This window comes from Solanum tuberosum, unplaced genomic scaffold (assembly GCF_000226075.1).
Source record: "Solanum tuberosum cultivar DM 1-3 516 R44 unplaced genomic scaffold, SolTub_3.0 scf00071, whole genome shotgun sequence".
Taxonomy (NCBI): domain Eukaryota; kingdom Viridiplantae; phylum Streptophyta; class Magnoliopsida; order Solanales; family Solanaceae; genus Solanum; species Solanum tuberosum.
The window spans coordinates 1,108,567-1,130,291 of record NW_006238997.1 but is presented as its reverse complement, the minus strand read 5'-3'; the positions used below and the strand labels follow the sequence as shown (position 1 = coordinate 1,130,291).

The 21,725-nt window shown below is 38.2% G+C and overlaps 1 protein-coding gene across 1 annotated transcript; it reads left to right on the top strand.

Annotated features, from left to right (window-relative positions):
* The first annotated feature begins 268 nt into the window (after positions 1-268).
* LOC102605950 (proline-rich protein PRCC) lies at positions 269-10,339 on the top strand. Its single transcript, XM_006345649.2, has 2 exons — positions 269-1,426; positions 9,932-10,339. Exons 1-2 carry the CDS (start codon positions 446-448, stop codon positions 10,088-10,090), a joined length of 1,140 nt encoding a protein of 379 aa, XP_006345711.1. The 5' UTR covers positions 269-445; the 3' UTR covers positions 10,091-10,339.
* The last annotated feature ends 11,386 nt before the right edge of the window (positions 10,340-21,725 follow it).

Sequence of the window (21,725 nt, the reverse complement as noted above, 5' to 3'; positions counted from 1 at the left end):
AGGTCAGGCCGATCCTACGGGCGTAGCCCATATTAATGGCTTTATACAAAATCTAAAAGTTAGATGATAAGGTTATTAATATCCTAAAAATATAACGAAGGATATTTAAATATTATTTGCGATTGTTCATGGATATATTTATTTTCTTTTTTCCTTCTAAAAAAACTTCATAATATTACATTATTTATTATGAACATTTTACTTATTTAGTAAGATTATATAAAGAATTGAAGCAGTTTTCACAAATTATGAAGATTTTACAAGTTATAAGGAAACAAAACTTGAAGGATGATTAATGATAATTTAGTTTATGTGAGATGGTGAAACCGGCCTTGATATGGAAAAGTGAAACCCTAGGAATAGGAAGAGGGGGAATGAATAGGTGATAGAAATTAGAAAGCGGCGGAGTCCGGTAGAGATATTATCAATCATACCTTGTTCTGCCATGGAATCTTTGTTTGCAAACTATGCTTCTTCAGATGAAGAGGAACAAGTAACTCTTCCTCCCCCAAAATCAACTTCTTCTTTCCTTTCACTTCCCCCACCAAAATCCCATGATCAACAACTGAGCCCACCTAATGTTGGAATTACCACTTCTTCTTCTTCTTCTTCCCTTTTATCTGTCCTCCCACCTCCAAAGACAACCATGGAAGATCCTCCACTCCTCCCCAATTCCTCGGATCCTAAACCCAAAAGGGTTGTTCAATTTAAGCCTCCTGTCAACCCTTTTTCTCTCAAGTCTTATAGTCTGGATGAAGATGATGAAGATGAGGATGAAAAAGAAAAACAAAGAAAAAGGTCTCAATCTTTTGCTCAAACATCTTCAGTTAAATCATTTTTGTCCACCATTCCTGCTCCAAAGAACTCTACTACTCTGGGTGTTTTGGGTTCCGGCTCCGGAAGAAGATCCATCATCGAAGCAGATGTCCCTGTTCCTAATCCGGCTAGCTCGAATGAAGTTCTAGTTAATTCCAATACAGAGTACAGCGAGAGCCAGCAGATTGATGGGTCGTTTGAGAGTTCAATGGGAGGTTTTGATGGTCCCTCACAACATAATGCTGTTGCAGGTGATTGGAATGCACAGGGTTATGCAAACCATGACGGGTATGCTGGCTATGGTAATGATGGGGCTAGTGATTATTCTCATGCGGCTCCACCAAATATGAATTATGTTGACTATGACAGTAATTATGGCACTTACACTGGTTATGAGCAGTATGGTCATAATTGGACTGATGGGTCTAGTGCAACAGAAGCATCAACAATTACTGATATGGCTGAAGTTGCATTTAGATTGCCTGGGAAGAGAGGCAGGAGTGATGCTCCACAGAATATTGTTGAGGTGAACCAGGATGAGTTGATGAAGAATCGGCCAAGGGAAGACCAAAGCAGGCTCACTGGGATTGCCTTTGGGCCATCTTACCAGGTACACTTTTACTATGTCTATGAAGTTACTTGTTCTTCAACTAAATTATGAGAGGCTTAAAGTTTAATTATAGTTGATACTTAGCACTGCATATTAATTTTGAATATCTGGACACTATTGTGAATGTGGTGTTTGTTATTTGATTCGGTTTCTTGCTCTCTGTCTCTGCTAAGTTTGGATTTTTTAATATACAAATTGGTCATGATGCTTTCTGCTTACTTTGGGCAGGATAAATGAATCTCAGAGATTTAGATAACTTATAGCATTGTGAGATATAGTTTTCTTGTTCCGTCAAGTGTTATTATGCATGTTTCTAGTTAATTTTTCCTTTAAGAGACAGCCTTGTGTTCTAGCTTCTAGTCCTTAAGATTAAAAAGTTGGCAAATGATGTTCCAGTGGGAGGATTGAGATTTTCTCTTAACTAGTAATGGTAGTTTAGATGCCTGTTCTTGCTTCTTGCACGATGCTCTAATTCATTTATCTTGTTGGTGTGTTCACGCACTAGCAAAAAGGGATTTGTTAATTATATAGTTAAGTTAAGTTGATGTGAACATGAATATTTATGCATTTTCCTCTGGCATTGTTTGTTCAAAGTATTTTGTTTCTAGTGTTATTACTGATCTGACGCGGAGTTGGGTCAAAATGCCCTAGAATTGAACAAAAGCGCCCCTGCAGATGGTTTGGTCCTAAAATGCCCCTATTGCTACTTTTGGGTCAAAAATACCCTTTTTCAACACATTATTCTTTTTAAACACATTCTTTTCCTAATAAAATATTATTTTTATTGAACAGATATGCTCAAGATACACCTCACTTTTGATGTAACGCGGTTGTATGCAATAATAGTAATCCAACTAGGTTAGGGTCAAATTAAAGAACTAATACTCTTTTTTTTTTTGAAACTGGTAAGGTTGTATTCTTCAGCATTAAGGGCATACTGGCCACCACCAAAAAGTGTCAATTACAAACTTCCTATTAAATCTACAATCTGGTCTGTATCTACTATACACAACTGTTTACACAAAAAAAGTAGAGATACTATACAATTCCATTTGACCTTGTGTATGGAATTGGATCTATTGTCGAAACATCTACTGTTCCTTTCCTTCCAAACTGACCACCATATACATGATGGTATTAACCTCCACCATCTCTTCTGGCTCTTGGTACTTCCTCTCCTTACCCAGCTCTTCAACACGTTTGATGTACGTTCTGGCATTGTCCAATTCAGATTTGAGATGTTAAGGAACAAATTCCAGATTTGAGCAGTGTAATTACAGTGCAAGAAGAGGTGGCTGTTAGTTTCACTTGTCAAATTGCATAAAAAACACCTAGGGACCAGCTGTCTACCCTTCTTCTGAAGTACTTCTTGTGTTAAACAAGCTCTCTTTATCACTAGCCAAGTGAAGCATTTCACTTTTGTAGGAATATCCCCCTTCCAAAAATAGTTCCAGAGGTGTTTTGGTCTCCCTGCCATCACCTGGAGACCTCTTCTGTAAGCACTGTTGACTGAGAAAAGGCCATCTTTGCTGTGCTTCCACAACATCCTGTCTGTGGCATTTGCGTTGATGGTCACTCCGCCTAGCATCCCTAATATCTCAGCCACCCTTTCCACCTCCCAATCATTGAGAAGTCTTCTAAAAACTAGATCCCAGCCCTGTTCAGTCCAGCAATCGAACCAAATGACTGGGAAGTGATGAGGTTGGCAGAATTCCTCAACTTGGTTGGACACTTTCTTTTTTTTTGAAACTGGTAAGGTTGTATTCTTCAGCATTAAGGGCATGCTGGCCACCACCAAAAAGTGTCAATTACAAACTTCCTATCAAATCTACAATCTGGTCTGTATCTACTATACACAACTGTTTACACCAAAAAAGTAGAGATACTATACAATTCCATTTGACCTTGTGTATGGAATTGGATCTATTGTCGAAACATCTACTGTTCCTTTCCTTCCAAACTGACCACCATATACATGATGGTATTAACCTCCACCATCTCTTCTGGCTCTTGGTGCCTCCTCTCCTTACCCAGCTCTTCAACACGTTTGATGTACGTTCTGGCATTGTCCAATTCAGATTTGAGATGCTAAGGAACAAATTCCAGATTTGAGCAGTGTAATTACAGTGCAAGAAGAGGTGGCTGTTAGTTTCACTTGTCAAATTGCATAAAAAACACCTAGGGACCAGCTGTCTACCCTTCTTCTGAAGTACTTCTTGTGTTAAACAAGCTCTCTTTATCACTAGCCAAGTGAAGCATTTCACTTTTGTAGGAATATCCCCCTTCCAAAAATAGTTCCAGAAGTGTGTTGGTCTCCCTGCCATCACCTGGAGACCTCTTCTGTAAGCACTGTTGGCTGAGAAGAGGCCATCTTTGTTGTGCTTCCACAACATCCTGTCTGTGGCATTTGCGTTGATGGTCACTCCGCCTAGCATCCCTAATATCTCAGCCACCCTTTCCACCTCCCAATCATTGAGAAGTCTTCTAAAAACTAGATCCCAGCCCTGTTCAGTCCAGCAATCGCCAACATTAGCATCAGGATTTCCACAAATTTGAAAGAGATCTGGAAAGAGATCTCTAAGAGGGGATTGGTCTATCCAAACATCCTTCCAAAATTTTGTTTTAGTGCCACTTCCCACCTTGATATATAAATTTGTCTCCATTTGTGACCACAAGTTTCTAATTGATCTCCATGCACCCACACCATAAGGTTCTGTTGTGATCTCTGTACACCAAGGGTTTAACTCACCATATTTTGCTATGATCACCTCTTTCCAGAGGGAATTTCTCTCTGATACACCTCACTTTTGATGTAACATGGTCGTATGCAATAATAGTAATCCAACTAGGTTAGGGTTGAATCCACATGGAATATTGGGAAACTCCTTCATGTTTATGTATCAGTATGACTACTCAACTTATAGCCAGTGCAACAGTTGTAGAGATTGATTGTAGTAACTTAAATTATAAAACAGAAAGTAAATATGCTGAAAGTCTGTAAGTATGCTTGCAATTGTGTCCAAACAATGGATTGTTTTCTCCTTTCGATAATCATGCAATACATGCCCTTAGGGTTATAGATATGCACTCACTCTCTTTCGAGTTCATGAACAATTTATCTACATATGATGATTCTGCAACTATATGAATTATTGACAATAAGAACGACCGATTATGCTTAAGTAGATTCAATTATATCTAATGTAAATCTATCAAACAAAGGTTAACGCCTTGAGTTCATGCAAATCTTCTTATACCAAATCCTGACCACTCTTCCAAGTTTGTAAATTAAGATATTATGTTGTAGGTTAGTATTTGCAACCACTATTCCTTTTAATTAAGCACGAAAAGAAGTTTGATATCTAACCACTCTAGTAATATGCGATTTCCAGAAAACCTTATGAACTACACAATCTCATTGGGTTTCACAACCTCAGTAGAGGATATGAATACCAGATTTAGCTACTCATACTGATATAGAAATAAGAAGAATAAGGATTAAAAAAAGGTTGAAAGCTTGAATAAAGTTGAAGGCTTTACTCAAGAACTATAAAAACTGTAAACTTTGGATGAGAAGAACTACTACAACTATATTACTAAAAAATCTTGACTACTACTATTCTCGCCTCTTCTTTTACAATTGAAGCCAATATGCCTATTTATAATTGTCCAAGAAAGTAGAATTCTAAACAAATAAGGTAAACTCCACCAATAGACTTCTGCGACCAACTCCACGACCATCACCTGTTTTATGGGCCGTGGACTCAATGATTGCCCATTAGGTTTTCCTGGAGTCGTGTTGTGTTTTATTTCATGGCTGTGCTTTGGTTTCACGAGCACTCATGTACTCTTCCACTGTTGTCACACTTCTGTTCACCTCTTTGTACATACGTTTTTGGAATTTATGTAATTGTCATAAAGTCTTTTCTTCTCAAGCACCAACAGGAGCCCTTTTTTATGTCACTGTACATAACGCGGAGATCAATTTTTCTCTCATTAAAAGTTTTCATGAACTTATTAACAAAAACAGTCTCTGTGATAGATCTTCCAAGCATGGGATTTAACCTTCTTTTCTTTTCTATTATCCTTGTTATTTTCTAAACCTTGTTTTCTTTTCTATTATCCTTGTTATTTTCTAAACCTATACACTTTATCACTTTTTTCTCACAAAGTTTCAAAGCATGTCTCATAAGCTTCAAAGAGATGGCAGTAAGCTCTTTGAATATCTCCTGTATTCTTAATATTCTATTCACTTGTTCGACATTCATACACATTAATTTTGCAATGAATAGCTTGGTTAGTTATACAATTGCCTCTTTGAGGCACTTATAAACCTCTACAGGGATATAAATTGAACCACGAGTTTTTTTCTAATCCTCATATTTTTGGCATACTTTGTGTCACTAAGTGGGGCATTTGGCCATCAGAATTTTTTCCCCAATTTTTTTGGATTTTTTCAAGGTTGGAGTTGGAGTTGTGTTTGACCATACTTTTTTAATAGTTATTTGGATTTTGGATGTACTTTTAAAAAAACATGACATATATTTTAAATGAGGTTAGTTATAAAAATAAGAAAATTAGGAGGTTTAACCAAGGCTTAGCTCAGGACCCCAGAAATATATTTTCGGTGTTTTCAAATTCTAAATACAACTTCAAGTTGTATTTGGAATTTTTATGGTCAAATGGTGATTTTCAAACGAAGTGAAACTTTTTTCAGAAAAAAGTGAAATTCCCGTGGCCAAACGGATCATAAAACTGATTTTTTAGGTGAACTAAAATCTTTAAAGTGATCCCCATGATTTGCCAGGGTCGTGCAACCCCTCATGTGACACTTCTGCTTTCATGTGGGACATGGCTTTCCCCGCTTTTCATTTTGATTTCCTCTTTTGTATGTGCTGCACTAGTTTCCTGATTTTCGCTTGCTGCTTTGATTTTAAAATGTAAGTATTTTTTCATTTTCCCCTTTTCTTCACTTGTTGATTTGCATTTTTTGATAATTGGTTAATTGTATTCTTCAACATTAATGTTCAAAACTGTTTTTGTTTTGAGCCGAGGGTCTATCGGAAAACAGCCTCTCTGCCTCACCTCTGAGGTAGAGGTAACTGTACACTCTATCTTCTCCAGACCCCACTCTGTGGGACTACACTAGGTATGTTGTTGTATTCTTCAGCATTAAGGAGATGCTGGCCACCTTCAAAAAGGGATTACAGCCATAACCAAAACAGGCTTACAAACACCCTATTAAATCTGTAGTTTGATCCACATCTTCTGTACAAAGTTGTTTACCCCAAAAATGTAAAACTACTAAACAATTCCATTTTACTTTGTGAATGGAATTGGAGCTATCTTCCAAACATCTGCCATTTCTTTCTCTCCACACAAACCACCATATGCATGAATGTAATAACTTACACCATCTCTTCTGAGTCTTGCTACCCCTCTTTTTAATTCAACAGTTCAGTAGATCAGAGGTGTGTTCCAGCATAGTCCAACGAGCTGGTGATGTTGAGGAACAGCTCCCAGAGTTGAGTAGTGAACTTGTGTAGGATTAAGTGCTTATTTGTTTCCCCTGTTGAATTGCAAAGAAAGCACCTGGGAACAGTTGCACTCCTTTTCTCTGGAGTACTTCTTGAGTTAAGCAAGCTCTTCTCATAACTAACCAAGTGAAGCAATTCACTTTGGTTGGAGTCAGACCCTTCCATATGCTATTCCAAATGTATAGAAAACACCACCCCTACTCTCCTATATGCATTATTACCAGTGAAATCCCCATCTTTAGTATGTCTCCAGATGGCCCTATTTGGTGCATCTGTTATGATGTGGTAGCCGCCCAGCATCTCCAACAATGAGGCCACCCTCCCCACTTCCCAATCATTTAGTAATCTCCTGAAGGAGAGGTCCCAGCCCTGTTTTGTCCAACATTCACCTACTCTGGCATCAGGATTGTTGCAGATTGAGAGAAGATCTGGTAAAACCTCACACAGAGGGATCAATCCAGCCTTCTCTCCAATATTTTTTCTTGTTGCCATTACTTACTTTGAGTACCAGATTTTCCTCCATTAAAGTCCATGGGGATCTCTTTATCAAAAAAAGTCCATAGGGATCTGATTGTTCTCCATACCCCTAGCCCATAAGGTTTTCGAGACCATCTCTGAGCACCAAGGATTGAGCTCACCATATTTTGCGATAATCACTTCCTTCCAAAGAGCTCTTTCCTCATTAATGTATCTCCACAACCACTTCATTAGCAAACTTTTGTTCTGTACTTTCAAATTCTTGCCCCCAGACATCCTTTTTCTTTGCTGAGCATTACTGTATCCTGCTTCCCGGAAAAGCACCCTTTGTTTTCTTTGCCTCCTTTCCATAGGAAATTCCTTTTAAGTTTGTCAAACGATCCCATCCCATAACTCCAAAGCTTTGTGTTTGCTCCCTGGAGGCATTCCCAAGTAGGTTGTAGGGAATTCTTCTATTCTGCACCCAATAATGCTTGCCAGTCCCTGAATCTACGGCACATCCTTGACAGGTATGGAGCTACTTTTGCTACAACCCTTAGCCCCGCTACTGCTTCAAAGAGGACCAGTATCAGTCTGATCTGATGTAGGCCACCTGTTCTGCTTCCGGTTCACATCAGATGATGGTATCATCTGCATACAGCAGATGACTAATCTCTTTTGTTCCTACTGGTCTGTCTCCCATCTGAAAACCCCTTATCCATCTGTTATGTGTTCCTACTCTCATCAAGCTGTCAGCCTTCCATAGCCAGGATAAACAGGAAAGGAGACAGGGGATCTCCTTGCCTCAATCCCTTTTCTTATGTCAAACCCCCCACTGGTTCTCGATTTACAAGAACAGAGAACCTGACAGTTTTATATAGAATTTGATCAATTTCAACCAGTGGGAATTTGAACATAATTTATTATGGGAATTTTTTACCATCCTCACAGAGGTGGATCTACTTATATAGGTGCACGTGCATTTGTTAACTTTGAAAAAAATTATGTATATATATGTATATATGCTTTGAGGAACAGATATATATAACTGTACACTCGTACAAGCAGAATTGCACTTTGGGGCGTTGGTTGAAGCTGCTGCGTCCACACATGTGACCCAATATCTATCTTGGAATAGCACAGTTTTGTTTTTATTTTTTCTTTTTGATTTAAAGGGCTATAATAGCAATAAAAGTGATGCATACGGGGGATTCGAACCTCCAATCAACATGTATCTTCACCACACCCTTGACCACGGAGATATCACAATCAACTGTTACAACAAAGCTAAAATACAAGTACTTATTAGCTTAGAACTCATATTTGACCTATATATTTATATTTTCGGTACTGTTCACATCAATCGGTCACAATATTATCCCTCAATAATCATTGAAAGTTTTGCTAGTGCCTACGTTAAGATATGGTGTCCCCGTGGTCTTCAATTCTTGGGTTCGCCTCTGCATCCTCACCAATCTATAAATATAGCAAAAATGAGATCAATCCTGTGAGCAAAATACAGAATTCTTTTTTTGTTCAAGTAAAGGTAAATGTTTCATTCACACAAAAGAATCCAGGCACTAAGTTGGTGGTGGACAGTACAAAAGAAGGCGGAAACCCCTGTACAACATCAATGCTGTACAGAGCTAATAAAGTCTATCATGTTGCTTTCTTCATATATATACACTGACCAAAAGTCCTAAACAACTGTATTTTTATCATAAGCATCGCTGTAGCCTTATCCTCAAAGCTTTTACTGTTTCTTTTCTTCCATAACATCCAAACTACAGAGACTGGAGTGGTTCTCCCAATTTTCCTTAGTCTCTTTGTCTCCCTTGTAGTGCTACCAGCAAGAAAAGAGGTCCTTTATTGACCATGGCCTTACCAATGCCAACTACTCACCAAATGCTTAGGAATAACCACCATAATTGTCTAGCAACAGGGCAATGAGGACAAATTGCTGTTGTTTCCTTTTCCCTACCAGACATAGCATCTACTGTCATATAGCCGAATCTCTTTGACATTCATAGTGAGTCAATCCTGCAGAAAGCATTATCTCGTCTTTATTTGCTTATATGGTGTTGTGATATAAGAATCTTTTTTTGCTTGTTTTTTAAACTTTAATGTAGTGCACTGAGCTGTTGTGATATAGTTTATATAACTTTAAAGGTACTTGAGATTGATCATTATCTTGTCTCATTATGTTTCTCCTGCCTCCATTTAAGGAGTGAAGGCTGGTGGTGGCTTTTGGGTCTGTCTGGTTAGACTTGTGAAACTGATTTTGATTATCTATACCTGTATTTAACAATCAATTTCCTTTTTTATTTTTATGGTTGATAACCTAACCAAATATTGATTGTAACTAATGTACCGGTGTTAATGAAAAGGAGAAGGGAATAAATCAGGTGAAATATTCCAATTATAGGCTATACCTTCTTTTTTCCTTTCCTCTTGTCAATTATTAAGGTTGATAAGTGTTAAGTTTCTCACATGTACATTTTATTTCTTGTAGCCTGTTTCGAGCAAGGGAAAGCCTTCTAAGCTGCTCAAAAGAAAGCATCAAATTAGTACTTTATACTTCGATATGAAACAAAAAGAGATGGAGCTGTCAGAACGACGGGCCAAGGGGATGCAAACAAAAGCTCAAACTCAGGGAAAGTATGGTTGGTGACAGTTTTATGGTTTTCGAGGACATGGTGAATGAGCAACTTCCCTTTGTTTGGTAATCAAATTTTAAATGTCGTCGATAGTGGCTTTGAAAGCATTGTAGTGCAATATTTGTGCAATTTCCTAGTAATAAGTAGTGTGAATACTGATGGTTCCTTGTAATGATATACTGTACAATGAAGGCAAATTGTTGATTACATCTGTGATAGTCCGTGTAAGAGAGATTTCTATACTTATTTGATGGAAGGTTCAACCAGGGTGCACAACCTCAAATGACAGAAACCTTGAATAGCTTAGTTGTCTTTAGGGAAGAAACCTTTCCATATTAGGGTGTGTTTGGTACGAACGAAAATATGAAAATGTTTTTCAATTGTCCCATGTTTGATGGCTTAAATATTTTTCAAATCGATTCATTTTTCTCAAATTTAAGGAAAGTGACTTTCCCTCAAAAATTAAGGAGAACATCTTTCAAAATATTATTTCATCATTCAATTTTTTTTTTCTTATCCTACCTCGTGTACCTAGTGGCTGGAGGTTAGGGGTTTTCCCTTTCAACCAAAAATTATATTATTTATACATGGTTAAAATAATTTTTTAGGTATATAAGTAGATGTCGAACCCCCTTCGGCTACTTCGTGTGTCTATTTCTTTAGATTTTGAACCCTCTTATTGAAAATCTTGGCTCCGCCATTGTTCGTACCCCGTACCTGACCTTCCTCGTTAAAAAAAATATTTATTTTTAAATTTTCTTATTTTTAGATATATTTTTGCCCCCTAGCCCAAAACCAACCCCACTCCCCAAACAAAAAAAAAATTTTTAAAAAAATATTTCAACTTTAAAAAAAAAATCATTTTTATGCCACCCATCCCCCCCCGGCCACCACTAAGTCAATTTTTTTTTTTTTTGAAATTTCAAATTTTAAAAAAAATCATTTTTTACGTCACCCCCACCCTTACCCTCCCACCAGTCTCACCTAAGCCAGCCCGTCAATTTTTTTTTAAAGAAAATGTTTTTGGAAAATATTTTAAATTTTAAAAAATTTCATTTTTCACGCCACCCCACTTTTTGAAAAATATATTCCTCGGTCGAAAGTTTGGGTCAGGTCCTGGGTCAGATCTCTTGGTCGAATTTTGGAACGGTCATCAGAGTCTTGTCTTAATTCGGGCGTCACGGTGATCACTTATCAGGGTTGATTTTCGGATCAAAAAGTATTTTCCTAAAGTGTATTTTCTACTCTCAAGTTAAAAATAAAAAAAAATTTCTGGAAAATATTTTTCATTCACCAACCAAACATTAAAAAAATATTTTCTAGAAAAAATTTCTACTGACCAACCAAACATGATAAAATCAGTTAGAATTCCATTTTTTTTCCAAGAAAACCTTTTATAGGAATTCACTTTAAAGGATTAAAGAAGGATTTCACTTCATAGATTTTGAGAAGAACAAATATTGAATTCATAGAGATGTTAAGCTGATATTTATACATACCCATCTGCTTTTAACCTAGCTCTAGAATGTAACTAACCTCTTAACAACTTTCTTAACAGATTAACTACCTCCTAACTGTAATCTTGAAGTGTATTGTTTGAATCTTTTCCTTGAGGTCTATCAATAATCCCTTTTATGCTTGGAGGAGCAAATATGTTTAGGACTCCTACCTTGGATAGTAAGAATTCATGTTGAACTCTATTTAGGCCTTTGGTTAGGACATCAGCAGGCTGACTCTGAGTAGGTACATAACTGATGTTGATTAATCCTTGTTGTAGCTTCTCTCTGATGAAATGACAATCTATTTCAATATGTTTGGTGCGTTCATGATAGATTGAATTAGCTTCTAATTGAATGACAGACTTGCTATCACTATATATGTTCACTGGGAGAGTTATTTCAACATCTAAGTACTCCGACAGCCCTACCAACCACACTAATTCAGCTATAGTGCATGCCAAGCTCCTATACTCAGTTTCAATTGAGCTTCTTGATATTGTTATTTGTTTCTTAGCCTTCAAGGACACCATAGATTCTCCAAGTTTAATTATAAGGCCAATTACAGACCTTCTTGTAACAGGGCATGCTACCCAATGTGCATCATAGTAGGCTGTTATTTCAGTGCTTGAGTTGCTAGACAATAATATACCCTGACCTGGTTGTTATTTGATGTACTAGACAACTCTTGGTGCAGCATCCATGTGAGATATTTTAGGTTGTTGTAAGACTTGACTTAAAGTTTGGACACTAAATGAAATGTCAGGCCTAGTCATGTTCAGATATAGTAGCTTTCCAATTAACTTTTGATAGGCACTTTGATCTACAAGTGTCACGACCCAGGGGTATCCCCTTGACGTAACATGACATACAAGACCCCGAGAGGCCTCATATAAGCCACTTAACATTCATAGTCAAGATAATAGCAAATCGGTAAGATTTAAAACATTTTCAACAATACCAAAGTCTTTAATTGCAAAGCGGAAGTCTAATACACTTGCTTCAAAACCATCTAATACAATAGAATCCTTGGGACACATCCCATACAACAATGTTCAAAACTAGAAATGAAAAGAACATAAGAGAAATGATGGCCAAATCCTCGAAAGCTATTAGGACTCACCTATCTTCAACCTTGCCTCTACTATAGATCCTAGCAACGGGGATGAGAGTCGGGAACGCTGGACCCAACATTTGGATAATAAATGTAGGCAAGAATATGCGTTAGTACAAGAATCTACTAAATATGATAGCTTGCATAAACATCAACATAAACATAAGAGTTAGACAACATAAGTCATAAGCATAATCAATGCACATAATAGATCATTTCAACATATAAGGAATACTTCTTGAAGTAACCTGAATTCATACTTAGCCAAGCATGGGTAATCCGCCACTAGTCTTACTCATCATAGAAGGCAAACTCAAGCAATCATCCAAGCTTATCACCTATCATAACATGTTCATAACTTATCTTTTATAGACATGGGGAATCGCCTCTTGCCTTCTTATAAAGGCTCATGGGTATTCACCTCTTGCCTTACATAAAAGATCATGGGTAGTCGCCTCTAGTCCCATTACTTAGGATCATGGGTACTAGGCTCCATGTCCAACATCATGTGACACTGGTACTCACCTCCATGTCTAGCTATAAGGATCATGGGTACTCGCCTCCATGTCCATCATCATGTGACACGGGTACTCGCCTCCATGTCTAGATATAAGGATCATAGGTACTCACCTCCATGTCCATCATCATTATAGGAACGTGGGTAGTCGCCTCTTGTTCAACTTCATGTAATAAGGGTAATCACCTCTTATTCTATTCTAAGGAATAAGGGTAATCACCTCATATCCTTCACATTTAGAGGTCATGGGCAATCGCCTCTAGCCTCATTAATTTCTTAGTCTTTAACTTAGATTCATTTTAGGTGACCAATCCTTTCAACCAAGAATCATTCAATGTGAGAAAGCCTTTCACATTCATACCTAAGCGAATCAAGTGGGGAACTATCCCTTCCACAACAATTACATCAATAATCAACAATTCATAACATATGCTTTACTCTCAAAGTAATACCTATCATAATCATCATATATGCTTCACTCTCAAAGCAATACCTATCATAATCATCATATATCCTTCACTCTCAAAGTATTTCATTATGTACCTTATTTATCCTATACGAATACACCTAAATCCATAAATTCTCGTTTCACGGATCAAAACCCATTTATATCAATTCATCTTAGAAACATGGGTACATGTAATACAATCAATTCATTCATAAACAATCATAATCCCCTCAATTGGATCAACATTCATCAAAACCCACCACTTAGAAGAAAACCCTAACTCAAATTGGGGAATTTCTACTTTTCAATTGGGGAATCTTAGGGGTTCCATGGATGCAAGGATTCCATGGCTGAATAAAGCTATCATACCTTGCTATCAAAGCCCACCAATGATTGGAGAATGGAGACTTGACCTTGAGCCCTAGCTTCAATCTTCTTCTTCTTCTTCAAGTTCTAGAGAGAGAAATATTTGGAGAGGAAGAACTTTGATTTTCTTTTGGGGTTTGAGAATAATGAATTGAATGGGTGAGTTTTGGGGTTAAAATCACTTATATAGGGGTCCTAGTCTTAGGTAAAATGACATATATTTAATACAATTAAATCTGGAAAAGACCCATAAACCCGTGAACTTAAAACTGACGCACCACTTTGACGGACAGCCTCACGAGCCGTCAAGGACTTCACAGCCCATTGTCGTGGCCGTGGTCCTTGACCAGTGGCCTGGCTTTCCACCCCTTAACTCTCTCTCCCTTCACGACCCTCTACACGACCCGTAGTGTCCTTCACGAGCTGTCAAGTGGCTCGTGGGAGGGTCTCACTTTGGGCAGTCTTTTAGGAGCTCATTGCCAAGATCTTCACGGGCAGCACCACGAGCCGTGGTTCCCTTCACGGGGCGTCATGTTTCTCGTGGGAGGTGACCTTTCCTTGGCTAGCTTTTGTGAGTAACCACAGGAAGCACCACGCCTCGTGGTGCCCTTCACGGCCGTGTGGGTCCACATGAAGGTTGCCCAAGCTAAATTCTTTAGCTAATCACTTGACACTTAGCCCCTTCCTTAGACTACTAGATTCTGAGGTGTTACATTATCTCCCCCTTGGGAATATTTGTCCTCGAATGGAATTCTAGACACCTCATGAAAGAAAAGACTCAATACTAGCAGCTTATTATGTGTGCAATCTCATAAATGCACGTATCGAGGAGGAAGCATTGACTTCAAGCTAAACATACTCAATGCATCATAAGGAAAGGCAGGAACTATATCTAGCAACCCAATATGCATGAAATTTTAAGATTACTCATATTCAAGGAGGAACTACCATCTCCAAGATAAAAGCATGCTCAACATCATCTCATGGAGCCTGTATGCAATTCATACTCAAAAGCATATATCCAAGGAGGAAATATCAACTCCAACCTAAAGCATGTTCAACAATTCATCACATGAAGTCTATAGGCAACTCATACTCAATGCACAACAACATGAGGAAAATCAATCACATAAACTCATTTTCTTTCAAAATTTAAGTTTTTCATGAACATGGTTAAAATAAGGAAATCATGGGAATATCTAAAACACATGACACCACAACAAAGAGTAAACCATGAGGAACTCATTACCTCAAGCTAGACTAGGAGTAGAAGTAAAAAGATAAGGATATCGGGACATCATATCGTCCTCGGCCTCCCAAGTAGCACCCTCAACTAAATAATTCCTCCACAACACTTTCACAGAAGCAACTTCCTTGTTTCTCAACTTCTTAACTTTTCGGTCTAAAATCTCTACAGAACTTCTTCATAGGAAAGATTTTCATCAACTCCCAAACCTTCTAAAGGAACTATATATGTCGAATCTCCAACACACTTTTTTAACATAGAGACATGGAAAAACAGATGCACCGATGCCAAATCATTCGGCAACTCAAGCTCATAAGCAACCTTACCAACACGTCTCAAAATCTGATATGGGCCTACATAACGGGGACTAAGCCTCCCTTTCTTACCAATACTCATTACACCCTTCATGGGTGGGATTTTCAAGTAATCCCAATCATGAACATCAAATTCAAGATCTTTTCTTCTAACATCAACATATGACTTTTGTCGACTTTGGGCTGTTCTCATCCTTTCTTTAATAAGTTGGACTTTCTCCAAAGCCTCATGAATCATCTCGGGTCCTATCAAGGCAACTTCACCCATCTGAAACCAGCCTAAAGAATATCTACACCTCCTACCATAAAGAGCCTCAAATGGAGCCATACCAATACTCGAATGGTAACCATTATTATAAGCAAACTCAATCAAAGGCAAGTGATCATCCCAATTTCCCTTGAATTAGATGACACACGCTCTCAACATATCTTCCAAAGTTTGGATAGTACGCTCCACTTTCCCATCGGTTTGTGGATGAAAATCCATGCTAAGCTTAACTTTAGTGCCAAGACCCTTTTGAAAAGACTTCCAAAACTGAGAAGTAAACTGAGTACCTCTATCGGAGATAATGGACAAGGGCACTCCATGCAATCTTACCATTTCCCTCAAATAAAACTTAGCATAATCTTCCGTCGAATAAGAAACTTTGACGGGAATGAAATGAGCCGATTTCGTCATTTGGTCTACTATAACCCAAATCGAATCATATAGTCACCGAGTACGAGGCAAACCAACTATAAAGTCTGTAGTCAAATCTTCCCATTTCCAAGTAGGAATACTAATGTATTGGGATAAACCTCCCTGTTTCTGATGCTCAACTTTCACTTGTTGGCAATTCAGACACTTAGCCACAAATTCTGCAATATCCTTCTTCATCCCATTCCACCAATAGACCTCCCGCAAATCATGGTACATCTTGGTGGCTCCTGGGTGTCATGACCCAGGTGTACCCTCTAGATGTAACAAGGCGTATAAGACCTCAAGAGGCCTCATACAAGCCACTTAGTAAATCATAACATAAAGTAATAGAAATGAGCGGAAATTTAAAACTTTTCAATACAAGCGAAGTCTTTATAAAACGAAGTGGAAGTCTAAAAACATTGTCGCAAACTATCTAAACATCAAAAATACAATCTTGGGACACATCCCATACAATAGTCCAAGACATAAAAGAAAAAACATAAAAGAAAGTGGTGATCACATCCTCGAATCCAATGAGGACTCACCAATCTTCACTTCCTTGAGCTACTATGATCTTTGCCACGAGTGTCAATGTCGCCGGACCTTACATTTGAGAAGAATGTAGGCAAAGTATGCGTTAGTACGATTAAGTACTGGATATGATAGCTAGCATAAACAACATAAACATCATGGCTAGTCAATACAGCCCATAAGTATAATCAATGCACATAAATCAATCATCATAATAAGAAAGAAATACTTCTCAAGCAACATTTACTCATCCTTAGTCAAGGCTTGGGTCATCCGCCTCTAGTCAAGCTTAACTCATGGAAGGAATCTCTAGCAACAATCCAAGTTATTCATTCTTTACATCATAGTCTCATTATTCATACTTACTTTTAAAGAGATGGAGATTCTCCTTTTGCCAAGATTATAAAGACTAATGGGTACTTGCCTCTTGCCTTGCCTAAAGGCTAATGGGTACTTGTCGCTTAACTTACTTAAAGATATAATGCGGGTACTCGCCTCAACACTATTCATCTTATGATGTGGGTACTCGCCTCCACATATTTCATCATATAATGCAGGTACTCTCCTCCACATTAGTTCATATGGATCACGGGTACTCTCCTCCATGTCCATTCATAATAATAAGAACGTGGGGACTCGCCTCTTGTTCAATTCTAAGGAGTAGGGGAATCACCTCACATTCTTTCAAATAGAGGTCAAGGGTAATCACCTCTAGCCTCGTCCATTACATAGTGTTTTAGTCTAGATTAATTTTAGGTGAGCAATCCTTTCAACCTAGAATCATTAATGCGAGAAAGCCTCTCACATTCATACATTCATAATTAGCAATTCATGTGGGACGTATCCCTTCCACCACAATAACATCAATTACTTAACAATTCATATCCTAAGCTTTACTCTCAAAGCCCGAGATTTCATGATCACCATCTAAGATTCATTCTCAAGCAATTCGAATCATAATTCATCAATCCTATAAGGATACATCTAAACCCACAAAGTTTCCTTTCATGGCATCAACCCAATTATATCAATTCTAGGTTAGAATCATGGGATAGGCATGGATACATGTAATTTCATCCTATAAACATGTAATTATACTAATTCTATCATAAACAATAATAATCCATTCAATTGGATCAACAATCAACATAACCCACAATATTGGAAGAAACCCTAACTAGAATTGGGAAATTCTTCATCAAATTGGGGGAATTCTAGGGAACTCCATGGATGGAAGATGTACATGGATGAAGAGATATCATACCTTGATCAAAAATCCCTCACAAGCTTGAAAATTGGAGACTTGATCTTGATCTAGCTTCCTCTTCTTCCATCTTCTTCCAACTTCTAGAGAGAATATTTGAGAGGATTTTCTTTTGGGATTTGAGAGGATGACTTGAATGTGGTGTTTTGGGGGTTAAAAATGTTTATATAGGTATCCTAGACTTAGGCAAAATGACACCACTTTGATTTAATTAAAACCGGAAAGACCCAATTGCCCCTAAAAATAACTGCTCGGCCACGACCGACGGACTGTGGATGGACTGACGGTCCGTCCTGGTTGGCCGTGGTTCGTGGTCAGAATCTATGATTTTGGGGTCTCAACCTATGGACCCCAACCATGTACCGTGGTCTGACCAACGGTCTGTTGGTTAGGACCTCAGTTTAAGCTTGGGCAAGCCAACCACGGACCACACCTACGGTCCCTGGGCGGCCATCGTGGTTTGGCTGTTGCAGCACCTGAAAAGCTGTAGTTTGACCTTTTTTTGATACAGGGTGTTACATTATCTCCCCTTGGGATAATTCATCCTCAAATGAGATACTAAGCACGTTTCTAGACAAAAGACTCAAGACTAGCAACCCATCATGCATGCAACATATCAAAATGCGCACTACTAAGGAGGAAACATCAACTCCAATTCCAATCTACTTAATGCACCTTAAGGAGGTAAGAACTAAATCTAACAACCCAATATGCATGAAATTTTTAGATTTCATATATTTAAGGAGGAACTACCTTCTCTCTCTTAAAACATGCTCAACACAATCTCATGGATCTCATATGCAATTCAATCTAAAAAAGCATATCTACACCTGTTCATCAATTCATTTCATGAAGTCTATATGCAACTCATACTCAATGCACTAAAATATAAGGATAATCAATCACATAAACTCATTTTCTTTCAACCACAAGTTTTCATGAACATGCAAAACATAAGGAAATCATGGGAACACTTAAATCACACATGACTTCAAATCATAAGACAAACCAAGAGAAAACTCATGACCTCAAGCTAGAGTAGAAGGAAATAGATGAGGATATCAGGACTTCATATCGGCCCCGGCCTCCCAAGTAGCACCCTCAATTAAGTTGTTTCTCCACAATACCTTCACATAAGCAACTTCCTTGTTTCTCAATCTCTTAACTTTCCGGTCTAGAATCTCAATTGGTACTTCTTCATAAGAGAAACTTTAATCAACTCCCAACCCTTCTAGAGGAACTATAGATGTCGGATCTCCAACACACTTATTAAGCATAGAGACATGGAACATCAAATGCACCATTGCCAAATCATTTGGCAAATCAAGCTCATAGGCAACCTTACCAACACGTCTCAAGATTTGATATAGGCCTACGTATCGAGGACTAAATTTCCCTTTCTTCCCAAATCTCATCACACCCTTCATGGGCGATATTTTCAAATAGACCCAATCATTAACCTCAAACTTAAGGTCTCTCTTTCTAACATCGGCATAGGACTTTTGTCGGCTTTGGGCCGTTCTCAACCTTTCTCTAATAAGCCAGACCTTTTCCATAGCCTTATGAACTTACTCGGGTCCAATCAAGGCTACCTCAACCACCTTAAACCGTCTTATGGGAGATCTACATCTCCTACCATAAAGAGCTTCAAAGGGGGCCATACCAATACTAGAATGGTAACTATTATTATAAGTGAACTCTATCAATGGCAAGTGATCATCCCAACTTCCCTTAAAATACCTGACACATGGATCTCAATATATCCTCTAAGGTTTGGATTGTTCGCTCCGCTTGCCCATCAGTTTGTGGGTGAAAAGCGGTGCTAAGCTTCACTTTGGTGCCAAGACCCTTTTGGAATGACTTCCAAAACTGAGAAGTAAACTGAGTACCTCTATCGGAGATAATGGATAAGGGCACACCATGCAATCTTACCATTTCCCTCAAATACAACTTGGCATAGTCTTCTGCCACATAAGAAACTTTGACGGGAATGAAATGAGCTGATTTCGTCATTCGATCTACTATAGCCCAAATCAAATCATATTGTCGCCTAGTGCGTGGCAGCCCCACTACAAAGTCCATATTCATATCTTCCCACTTCCAAGTAGGAATGCTAATATCTTGGGATAAACTTCCTAGTTTCTGATGCTCAACCTTTACTTGTTGGCAATTTGGACACTTAGCCACAAATCCCGCAATATCCTTCTTCATCCCATTCCACCAATAGATCTCCTACAAATCATGGTATGTCTTGGTGGCTCTCGGGTGAATAAAATACCGAAAACTATGGGCTTCTGCCATAATATGTTCCCTTAGCTCATCAAACATTTGGAACACATAACCAACATTGGTATCTAAGCACCCCCTCCCCCTAGGGAGAAAGCCTCAACGGACTTCTTGAGTACCGCTTCTTTCAATTCTATCAAAATTGGGTCTAGACATTGTTTAGCTTTCACATTACTAAAAAAGATGATTCAAAACCATTATGGACCACAACACCACCCTTGGCGGAGTCTACCAAGTGAACACTCAATCGGGCCAATCTATGCACATCTCGTGCCAACTCTTTTCTATCATCATTCACATGAGCAACACTACCCATAGACAACCTAATAAGAGCATCTGCTACCACATTGGCCTTTCTGGGGGTGATAAAGGACACTCATGTCATAATACTTCAATAGCTCAAGCCACCTTCTTTGGCGAATATTCAAATCCTTTTGACTAAACACATATTGTAGGCTCTTGTGGTTAGTGAACACATCTACATGCACCCTATTTAAATAATGCCTCCATATCTTTAAAGCAAAAACCACCGCCGCTAATTCAAGATCATGGGTCGGATAATTCTTCATGAACCTTAAGTTACCTTGCGGCATAGGCAATAACCTTTCCATTTTGCGTAAACACACATCCCAACCCAATTCTTGAGGCATCACAATATACCACAAAACCATCCGTACCTTTTGGTTAGATCAAAACTGGAGCGGAGGTGAGTCTATCTTTCAACTTTTGAAAACTCTTTTCACATGATTCGTACCATACAAACTTAGCCTTCTTTTGAGTCAAAGCTGTCAATGGAGAGGAAATAAAATAAAATCCCTTAACAAATTGTCGATAATAATCGACCAAACCCAAGAAACTTCTAATGTCGGTAGGTGATAGAGGTCTAGGCCAACTTTTCACCGCATCTGTCTTCTTAGGATCTACCTCTATACCCTTGCTTGACACAATATGACTAAGGAAAGCTACCGATTTTAGCCAAAATTCACATTTGCTAAACTTTGCAAAAAGTTGTTCCTTGAGGATTTGCAATACGATCCGCAAATGATCAATATGCTCATTCTCACTTCTTGAGTAGATCAAAATATCATCGATGAACACAATCACAAACATGTCAAGGTATTGTCTAAACACCCTATTCATCAAGTCCAGAAATGTCTTCGGAGTGTTAGTCAAACAAAAATAAATTACTAGAAACTCATAATGACCATATCAGGTTCTAAAAGCCATTTTCAGAATATATTCCTCTTTCACCCTCAATTGGTGATAACCCGATCAGAGATCAATCTTGGAGAAATAACTTGCCCCTTGAAGTTGGTCAAACAAATCATCAATCCTTGGAAGTGGATACTTGTTCTTAATGGTCATATTGTTCAACTATCGATAAT